At 60.3% G+C, this 10,717-nt stretch overlaps 1 protein-coding gene across 1 annotated transcript in view; it reads right to left on the bottom strand.

Moving 5' to 3' along the window:
- Positions 1-2,406: 2,406 nt before the first annotated feature.
- Positions 2,407-10,717, bottom strand: part of LOC126648304 (poly(U)-binding-splicing factor PUF60-like) — a 44,902-nt gene continuing 36,591 nt past the window's right edge. Inside the window, 8 exon segments of the mRNA XM_050331093.1 lie at positions 2,407-3,224; positions 4,002-4,237; positions 4,812-4,947; positions 5,772-5,800; positions 5,803-5,961; positions 6,616-6,829; positions 7,855-7,947; positions 9,125-9,286. Of these exon segments, the coding sequence (XP_050187050.1) occupies positions 2,925-3,224; positions 4,002-4,237; positions 4,812-4,947; positions 5,772-5,800; positions 5,803-5,961; positions 6,616-6,829; positions 7,855-7,947; positions 9,125-9,286 (1,329 nt within the window). The 3' untranslated portion in view covers positions 2,407-2,924.

Raw genomic sequence — 10,717 nt, 5'->3', positions numbered from 1 at the left:
CCCTGGGTAAACCTTCGTTCAGCCCCTCGCCGAACGGTCCCTTCCCCAACCGGATGGATCTCACTAACACACTGCTCCTGAGGAAGTCTTTGCTCGACTCTAAGCCGAGCGGCCCCACCCGACTCCAAGCCGAACGGGGTCCCCTAAACACTCGCTCTTTCCGAGCAAGTCTTCATCCAGAGTTTGTGCACGAAAATTACGGGGAACTGCAGTAGTTTATTTGCTTATTTGCCTTCAAAATTTCGGTCGAATATTTGGATTCTGTGCCAGAAGAGCCAGTAAAATATTTAAACTCCAGTAGTGTCTTTTACCAGTGAAATATTTTAAGAAGGTGTGGTGGTGTCACCCTGGCACCCCCAGAGAGGACCCAAAGGGCTGCAGCCTGTTGGGGCCTGGCCCAGGGCTCTGGGGTCCAACGCTGCTCAGAGCCCTCCGGGGAAAAAGAAGGTCCCTGGAGCCCACAATGGGACCAGCACAGGCCCTGCAGCTGCTCCAGCCCCTGACACCACGGAAACAAGGAACCCACAGTGCCAGTGTTGGCTCCCCGGGGCAGGAGCAGAAGAAATTAACCCTTATTTTTTTAAATTTATCATTGGAACGACCTGCCCAGAGAGGTGGTGGATTCACCATCCCTGGAAGTTTTTAAAAAGAGATTGGACATGGCCCTTAGTGCCATGATATTGTAATTAGAGTTGGATCAGGGGTTGGACTTGATGATCTTGGAGGTCTTTTCCAACCCAATCTATTCTATGATTCTATGATTCTATGAAATGCATACGAAAGCCAGGAGGAGCCCCCCGAGGTGTGGGGTGTCCCTTGGGACACTGCTGCCTGTGGGGACAGGAGAAGGAGGTCAGGAGGAGCTGGTGGGGGGCTCAGGGGGAGTCAGGGGGTATCTGGAGGATCCAAGGGGAGGTTGGGGCAGTTGGTGGGTTTCCCACCAGACCCAGCTGTCCCACAACAAGTCACACCCTGCCATGTTGTGTTGTGTCATCTCCTCCCATCTCAATCCAATCCATCCTGCCCCTCACCATCCAATTTATCCCATCCCAATCCCAGCCCAGAGCAATCCATCCCATCCCAGGAGAGCAGCTGGAGCTGTGTGATGCCCAAAGCCCCACCACCCCCATCCCCTGCCCCACCCCCATTGCCCCTGTCCCAGCAGAGCTGGTGCCCTGCTGCCACCCCCACCGTGTCCCCACACCCAGCCACGGGTGTCCCTAACCCTTCCCTGAGCATTTTGGGGATGTTCTCCCTAAATCCCAGAGCCTCCTTCAACAGGAGCCACCACGCAGGGCTGCTCAATAGTTTGTGCAGCTGCTCCAGAAACCTCAGGGATGCCAAAGACATGGAATCAGGACACCACAGCATGCATGGTATCATGGACACAGCATCCCAACATCTGGGCACCCCCACCCCCTACATCCCAGCATCCCTTCATTCTGGCATCCCAACATCCCTTCAGCCTGCCTTCCCAACATCCCAGCATCCCGGCTCTGCTTCTGGTTGAGTGATTCCAGCCCTGGGTGGTTCCCCCACAGTGCTGCAGGACACCCCCAAGCTCAGCTGCAGGTTTGGCTTCGACTTCCCTGCTGCCAGGACTCCAGGTCCACCCAACAACCCTCTGGATCGGGGCTCCCACCCCACATCCCTCTGGATCGGGGCTCCCTCCAAGCACACCCAGCCCCTCCCTGCACAGCCCCCAAGGGTGAGGCCCCCCCGCTCCATCCCCAGCCCTTGAGGCCCATCCTGCAGGAAAAGGGCTGCTCCTGCCCTGAAGGTTCTGCAGGGCCCCGACTGAGGGAGCACAGGGCGGGCAGGGGCACCGGCGAGGGCGTGTCCAGTGCCATCCCAGTGCCACACTGGTACCACACTGGTGCCAGCCCAGGCTGAGGAGGTGCCATCCCAGTGCCAGCCCCATCACAGACACACACAGGTGACACCAACTTTGTTTACGCTTTTATCCCAAGGCCCCAGACCCCAGATCCCTGTGCCCACCCTGGAATGTCCTTTGCACATGGCTACAAAAATCCCGGGAAGCGGACGGGGCAGGGCCAGTGCCTGGAGCTGAGCTCGGCCGATCCCTCGGAGCTGATCCCTCGGAGCTGAGCGTGGCCAATTCCCTGGAGCAGAGCTGGGCTGATCCCTTGGAGCTGAGCTCAGCCGAGCCCTGGCACTGGAGTTGGGCTCTGACCCCAGATCCAAGCCCAGCCGAGCCCTGGGATCGCTCAGGCTGGTCCCTTGGATCTGAGCTTGGCTGATTCCTGGGATCAGAGTTGGGCCAGTCCCTCGGATCTGAGCTTGGCTGATTCCTGGGATTTCTGGGATCAGAGTTGGGCCAGTCCTCGATCTGAGCTCGCTGATTCCTGGGATCAGAGTTGGGCCAGTCCCTCTGATCAGTCAGCTGATTCCTGGGATCAGAGTTAGACCAGTCCCTCGGATCTGAGCTCGGCTGATTCCTGGGATCAGAGTTGGGCCAGTCCCTTGGATCTGAGCTCGGCTGATTCCTGGGATCAGAGTTGGGCCAGTCCCTTGGATCTGAGCTTGGCTGATTCCTGGGATCAGAGTTGGGCCAGTCCCTTGGATCTGAGCTCGGCTGATTCCTGGGATCAGAGTTGGGCCAGTCCCTCGGATCTGAGCTCAGATGATTCCTGGGATCAGAGTTGGGCCAGTCCCTCGGATCTGAGCTCAGCTGATTCCTGGGATCAGAGTTGGGCCAGTCCCTCGGATCTGAGCTCGGCCGATTGCCCAGATCCAAGCTTGGCTGGTTCCTGGGACGAGAGTTGGGCTGATCCCCGGGACTGGAGTTGAGCCGATCCCCCAGATCCAAGCTCTGCTAATTCCCAGGATCAGAGTTGGGCCCATAATCAGATCCGAGCTGGGGGCTGCCCCGATCCCGGGCCGGCGGTTCCCGGGTTCCTGGCTCACGCTGACAGGTCGCTGTTGTCAAACCTCTCCTGGTCGTAGACCTCAGCCACCACCTTCCTGCCGGCGAACCAGCGGCCGTTGAGCGCCTGGATGGCCTTGTGAGTCTCTGAGGCCATGGAGAACTCCACGAAGATCTTGACGATGATCTCGGCATCCTCCTCCTCCCCCTGCTTCTCCTGGTAGATGATCACCCTGTTCACCGCCCCGAACTTCCCGCACTCCTCCGTCACCTCCCCCTCCAGGTCGTCGTCGATGTCCTTGGGATCCACCATGTTGCGGAGAACCATCACCGTGGACTGCGAGGGAAAGGAGCAGGGAATTAGGGCGTGGAGAGCCCCGTGGCTCCTCCCAGACATCCCACGGCACTGACGGCCCGGGTGCTCAGGGACAGGCACTGAGTTTCCTTCCTTGGGCATCCCAAGCACCGTGGCCCAGGCGGGGAATGCCATGTCCCATGTCCTGGGCTTTCCTGGGACACATCCTGGAAGCACAGGGGGCCGGGGCACTGCTGCCACTGTCCCTGTGCTGCTGCTATCCGGGTAGTGTTTGGCTTTCCCTCACCACCACCATCACACCCTGTTTGGTTTTACATCTTCCCTCCCTTCCCAACAAAGCCAAAGGATTCCCCAGGTGTTCCATCGCTCCGCAGCTGTGACAGCACACACAGGTGGGTCACACCCCTGTGGCATTCCAGGCTCCACCCCAGCCCAGCCCTGGCACACCTGGGACATTCCAGGTTCTTCCCCATCCCTTCCACTAGCCCAGGTTGCTCCAACCTGGCCTGGAAAACTTCCAGGGATGGGGCAGCCACACCTTCTCTGGGCAACCTCTGCCAGGACCTCCTCGCCCTCCCAGGGAGGAATTCCTTCCCAATATCCCATCTATCACTGCCCTCTGGCAGTGGGAAGCCATTTCTTGTCCTGGCACTGCAGGCCCTTGTCAGCAGATCCTGAGGGCAGAGCAAGGCCCATTGCCAGGCGCACCCTGAGCCCCCCGAGCTCGGAGGTGCCTGCAGGGTGTTCCTGGCATAATCCTGGGATTATCCTGGCAGCTGGCACCAGCCCGGCACCCACCTCCTGCTTCCGGAGCAGCTTCTGCATGACCATGTGCCGGGCGCTGCTGCCCGAGATGCTCATGTGCTCCTGCTCACTCAGCATCTCCGGCCGCTCCGACTCCTGGAAAACCTCCTCCTCCTCCTTCTCCTTCTTCACCTCCACCAGCCCCAGGGCTGGGGGGCTGGCCAGGATGGGATTCACCACCCCCACCTGCGGGATGGTCACTGGGATGGGCGGCCGGGCGGGGGTCACACCTGGGAGAGAACAGGGAGGATGGTCATGGACACCAGGGCATGGACAGGGACACCAGGGCATGGGCAGGGACACCTGGGCATGGACAGGGACACCTGGGCATGGACAGGGACACCAGGGCATGGGCAGGGACACCTGAGCATGGACAGAGACACCTGGGCATGGACAGGGACACCTGGGCATGGACAGGGACACCTGGGCATGGACAGGGACACCTGGGCATGGACAGGGACACCTAGGGACGGACAGGGACACCTAGGGATGGACAGGGACACCAGGGCATGGACAGGGACACCTGGGGGATGGGATTCTGCACAGAGTGCCCATTATCCAGCTTTTTCCTCAGTTCCTCTTGGGAACCCATGGCCCTGCCCTACTCATTACACACAGGTGGCAAGGGGAGGGGACACACAAATGACAAGGGAAGAGGACACACAGGTGCCAGGAGGACAGCCGATACAGGTGCCAGCAGGAAGAAGACACACACAGGTGCCAGCAGGAAGGTGACAGGAGGACAGGTGACATGAGTGCCAGGGGAAGGTGTCACACACAGGTGCCAGGGGAAGGGGACCCCACCTGTGATGACTCCAGGGGCCTGTGCTGCCATCACGGCCTGGGGCAGAGCCCCCAGGGGCTGGGCCAGGGTCAGGGCCGGGGACACGAGGCCCGGCGTCGCCAGAGTGCCCAGAACTGCAGCTCCTGCCACGGCCTCCTGTGGGACACAGGGAGAACAGGGAGCCAGGTCAGTCCTGCCCAGGAACTCCAGCTGTTCCACACTGGAGAAACGCCAGACACTCCGATCCCCAGGAGTTCCTGGAGCTGCTGGGAACCACAAAGGTGGCACCAGCCCATCTGGGAAACCCCGAGCCACCAAGCCTTGGATTAGAAACATTCTCCTGGAACTCCAATCCCAATAAACACCCTGATTCAGATACTCAGAATTCCAACATTCAAGATGAACAACCAGTTAAACCCCAGACACTTCCATATGGAAATAATGTGCCCAAAATACACCCCAGGATCCCAGTGGTTTTGGTTGCTGTTGCTTTCCAGGCCATTATGCTCCTGATTTAATTACCCACATCCTTCTCCTCCTTGTTTTCATGGGGCTTCTAACATGGCAGAGCAAAACAATTCCAAGGTTTTGTCCCTCCCCTGTGCCGTGCTCTAGCTGTCCCTGTACCCTACTTGAGCTGTGCCAGCCCTGACCAGTGCCATGCTCTGTCCCTGTGCCATGCTCTGTCCGTGCTGTGCTCTGTCCCTGTGCCATGTTCTGTCCCTCTGCTGTGTCCCTGTGCCATGCTCTGTCCCTGTGCTGTCCTCTGTCCCTGTGCCAGCCCTCACCTGTGCTGTGCTCTGTCCCTGTGCCATGCTCTGTCCCTGTGCCTGCCCCTGTGCTGTGCTCTGTCCGTGCCATGTTCTGTCCCTGTGCTCTGTCCCTGTGCCAGCCCTCACCTGTGCTGTGCCCTGTCCCTGTGCCATGCTCTGTCCCTGTGCTCTGTCCCTGTGCCAGCCCTCACCCGTGCCAGCCCTCACCTGTGCCGTGATCTTGGCGGTGGCAGCGCGGCAGCAACGGCAGCAGCCGGGGGGAGCCCCCCGGGCGTGGCCGGGGTCAGGAGCGGCATGGGGGGCGTCACGGCCTTGCCCACCCGCAGGTACTGACCCCCCAGGTCGAAGAGGTTCATGGAGGACACGGCGTCCTGGGACGACTGGGCCTTCTCGTACTCTGCGGGAAGGGGGAATTCACAGATAGCATCTTATTGTTCAGCCATGGAACCATGGAATGGCTTGGGAGGAAGGGACCTTGAAGCCCACCCAGTCCTACCCCCTGCCATGGCACATTTTCTGCTGTTACAGGTTGCTCCAAGCGCTGTCCAACCTGGCCTTGGACACTTCCAGGGATGGGGCAACCACAGCTGCTCTGGGAAATCCATGCCAGCCTCTGCCCACCCTCATAGGGAAGAATTCCTTCCCAATATCCCATCTAAGCCTGCCCTCTGGCAGTGGGAAACCATTCCCCCTTGTCCTGTCCCTCCATCCCTTGTCCCCAGTCCTTCTCCAGCTCTCCTGGAGCCCCTTCAGGCACTGGAAGGGGCTCTCAAGTCTCCCTGGAGCCTTCTCCAGGTTAAGCCCCCCAGCTCTCCCAGCCTGGCTCTGGAGCAGAGGGGCTCCAATCTGTGCCTGTGACAGGGCCTCACCACTGCTATAAATTATATTTCTAGGCTCAGGCCCAGACCTGCCCCAAATTCATTCCCATCCCAGTGCTTAATGAAATTCCTCCCCTGGAGTGGAAAACCCAACCCCAAACCACCACAAAAGCCGAGGACACCCCCCCCACACTCCCAATCCCACTCCCAGCCCGGGCCCAGCCACGTCGTACCGATGAATCCGTAGCCTTTGTGCTTCCCTGTCGTGGGGTCCCTGGCCAGGGTGCAGGATTTGATCTTCCCAAAGGCCTCAAAGACGCTCTTGATGTCGTCGTCCGACAGGTCCTGGTGCACCGAGGCCACGTAGATGCGGTTGAAGGCTCGCGCCTCCTCCGCCAGCTGGTCGATGATGGGCTGGGCCTGCCCGATGTTGCTGGGCCTGCCCACCTGAGGCACAGGGATGGAACGGAGATGGGAAGGGCTGGAGCACCAGGAGGGAGCTGGGGGGGCTCATCCTGGAGAAAAGGAGGCTCAGGGGGGACCTTCTGGCTCTGCAACTCCCTGACAGGAAGGGGGATCCAGGTGGGGGTCGGGCTCTGCTCCCAGGGAACAGGGACAGGACAAGGGAAAATGGCCTCAAGCTGTGCCAGGGAAGGGTCAGGTTGGATATCAGGAGGAATTTCTTCATGGAAGGGGTTGTTAAACATTGGCAGGGGCTGCCCAGGGAGGTTTGGACTCCCCATCCCTGGAGGTGTCCAAGGAAGGACATGGCACTCAGTGCTCTGGGCTGGGGACAAGGTGGGCATCGGGCACAGGCTGGACTCGACCTTGGAGGTCTTTTCCAATCTCAGTGATCCTGGGATTCTGTGACACAATCCACGGAGTGTCCAAAGGCAGCCCCCAGGCACTCAGCACCACAGGACACCTCCCAGGGCCTGCCCTGGCACAGGGAATGGCTGCCATGGCTCTGGGAAGCAGCACTACTGCAATCCAGGAATACAGAGCCAGAGCAGACTCTGCTCCTTCCTCATTGCATTCTCCCCCATTTATCTTCCCTGGCCTGCCAAGGACCAACTTCCAGGGATTGAGAAAGACTCTGAGAGCAAATCTCAATGTTCCTACACCCTTCTTTTGGGGAGTCCCAAACCCTCTCAGCCTCCAGACCCTGCAGAGCGTGTCAGAGACACCATATAAAAAATCACCTTTGTTTTGTCCTCAAGACACTCCCATGTGTGGGTGGGAAAACCTGAGCCGGGTCCCCAGAGCCAGTCCCAGCTGGGACTCTCAGGTCGGGGGTTTCTCCTCGCAGAGGAGGCACCTGGAGCCAGCGTGAGCCCCACGCTGGACACCAAGGTCCATCAGGGACCAGACTTCAGGCACCTTCCCCAGGGCTGTGGGGAGCATTTCCAGGCATAAACCTGTTATTCCCAGCGAAGAGAAGCAGAAATGTTGAGGGCACTCCTGGTACTCACCTTGATGTTCCTCCCCCCCAGCATGACAGAATTCATCTGCTCCAGGGCCAGCTGGGCGGCTTCGGGGACCTCGTATTCCACAAAGGCAAAGCCCTGGGACAGCAGCAGACTGTGAATCACTCCAGGCCAAGATAAGGCAGCCAAGACTTCCCACAGAGCCCTACATGTGGAATTGATTCCCACCACACTGATTCCTGCTCGTAGCCTGAGAAGATTCCTTGGGGCAGCTTTTTATTAAGGCAAAAAAGGCCTGCAGAGATCCCACCAAGGACACCTGATCCTCCTGGAGCCTCTTGGACTCACTCAGAGGCCCCACAGAAAAACCCCACCTCACTCAGGGCTGTGCTGGGCTGGCACCTCCTAGGGAGCTTCAGGTTGGACAGCAGGAGGAATTTCTTCCTGGAAAGGGTTGTTAAACATTGGCAGGGGCTGCCCAGGGAGGTGGTGGAGTCCCCACCCCTGGAGGTGTCCAAGGAGTGACCGGACGTGGCACTCAGTGCTCTGGGCTGGGGACAAGATGGGCATTGGGCACAGGGTGGGCGCGATGACCGTGGAGCTCTTCTCCAACCTCAGTGATCCTGCGATTCCGTGCACCCCAGCCCAGGCACACCTGGCTCCCAGCACAGACTCCTGCCCTAAGCAGAGCAGGGAGCTGCAATCAATCATCCCCAGTGCTAAAAGCAGCCTGGGCTCCATGAGGACGGAGGCCCTTTCCTCTCCTGGCTGCATCAGGAAGGCCATGGACACAAGAGGATACACATCCCTTGAGGGCTGGGAATCGTAGAGTTGGGTTGGAGGGACCTTAAAGCCCACCCAGTCCCACCCCCTGCCATGGGCAGGGACACCTCCCACTAGCCCAGGTTGCTCCAAGCCCCGTCCAACCTGGCCTTGGACACTGCCAGGGATCCAGGGGCAGCCACAGCTTCTCTGGGCAACCTGTGCCAGGGCCTGCCCACCCTCCCAGGGAAAAATTCCTTCCCAATATCCCATCCAAAGCTCTGCAAAACTGTACATTTTGTGTTTAGGATACGTGGCTGAAAGAAATAACCTTGTGGGAAACCCCAAAATGCCTCATCACAGCTCCTGCTGCCACACAGGAAACCCAGCCCCTCCCAGGACAGTCCACATGCTCTGTGCCAGAGCTCCCAGCACACCCCCAAACCCCAGGATGCGGTGGGTGGGAAAACACCTAAAAGCCCACCCGGTCCCACCCCGTGCCCGGGTGGGGAACGTTCAGGGAAGGTCCCCCAGCGCAGGAGCCCCGTCCCACCTTGTGCTTCATGGTGACGGAGTCCCAGGACATGTCGATGCTCTTGATGGGCCCGAAGGGGGCGAAGGCCTGGCGGATGGTGTCCTCCCCCAGCTCGTAGTAGATGGAGCCCACGTAGACCCGGCACATGATGGCGAGCGCCCGCTGCCTCTGAGCCGCCATCTGTAGCGAGACAAGGACTGCCCGGTCAGGGCCGGGGGCACACGGACACCGGCACCTCCTCCCCTCCTCTGCCCTCCCGGGACCACCCCGGCACAGCTCCGGCCGGGCCGCAGCTCGGCCACACGAGGATCAGAAGGATTTCCCTGCTCGCTGCACAGGGCGCTGGAGCGGATCCGCCCGGCTCGGTCCCGGGGCAGCACTGGATCAATCCAGCTCCGTCCCGGGGCAGGAGTGGATCAAGCCCAGCTCAGTCCCAGGGCAGCACTGGATCAATCCAGCTCAGTCCCAGGGTAGGAGTGGATAAAGCCCAGTTCCGTCCCAGGGCAGGACTGGATAAAGCCCAGCTCAGTTCTGGGGCAGGAGTGGATAAAGCCCAGCTCAGTCCTGGGGCAGGAGTGGATCAAGTCCAGCTTACTCCTGGAATAAAGCCTGGCTCAGTCCCAGGGTGGGAGTGGATAAAGCCTGGCTCGCACACGTCTGCGGCCCCACTGGTCGGGTCTCCCCCCCAGCCTGATCACATCTCCAGCCACGCCTGCAGGAGGAGGGAATCACTTCAGTTGCCCTTCCAGGCAGCAAAGGGCTCAGCTCTGGGAGAACCCCTCCCTCTCCCCCCCTCCCCCCGGAGGGACAGCAAGAGATCCAGCGTCACTCCCGCCCCCCACCCGCCCAGGCAGCGAAGGGTATGGGATTGGGAACCTCCTCCCCGCTCCCTCCGGCACCACGGCCCCCCCACCCCGGCACTCCGAGATCCAGCACTGGGCACCACTTCCACGGCTCAACAGCAAAGCAAAACCCTCCAGTGGCTCAGTGGGGCTCCTGGGAAGGGTGTGGTGCCAGTTCTCAGCCCTGCCTGGCACTGCTGGCTGCACTGGGCAGCCCCAACACTGGGGTGCTGCTCTGAGGGTCTCTGTGCTACTGGCTCCTAAATCTGCCAGAAAAACCCAGCCAGCCCTTACAGCAGGGATCCCAAAAGCAGAGCACAGCGTGTCCCTCGGGGCTGGCACCCCCAGGCCAGCTCTAGAGCTGCTGCTGCCCTGGGAACACACCCAGTTCTGGGAATGGGGCTGGATCAGCGACTGCCTCTGTGTGTGGGGATGGCTCCGGGACAGGGGGACACACCTGGGCAGGGAGGGGCTGGAGCAGAGCAGGTGCAGCAGGTGGTGAAGCCTCTGGCCCTGCCCGGCACCACAGACGGAGCTCAGAGCATCCCCTCCCGTGCCCAGCACCCTGGGGGCAGGGGGGCTGCAACCAGGGACTTCTCAAGGATGATTTTTGGGGTGCCCTAATGAGCACAGGAGCTCTGCCATGTCTGGGGACCCCCAGGGCAGAGGGGCTGCACTCAGGGCCTTCAGGAGGACAATTTTTGGGATGCCTTCACAAGCACGGGAGCTCTGCCACGTCTGGATTGAAGGGGCTGCAAACAGGGACTTC

This window comes from Myiozetetes cayanensis, unplaced genomic scaffold, assembly GCF_022539395.1.
Source record: "Myiozetetes cayanensis isolate MyiCay16 unplaced genomic scaffold, myiCay2020 scf48, whole genome shotgun sequence".
In the NCBI taxonomy this organism is placed as follows: domain Eukaryota; kingdom Metazoa; phylum Chordata; class Aves; order Passeriformes; family Tyrannidae; genus Myiozetetes; species Myiozetetes cayanensis.
Note: the sequence above shows the minus strand (reverse complement) of the source record. Positions and strands in the feature narration are given on the sequence as shown.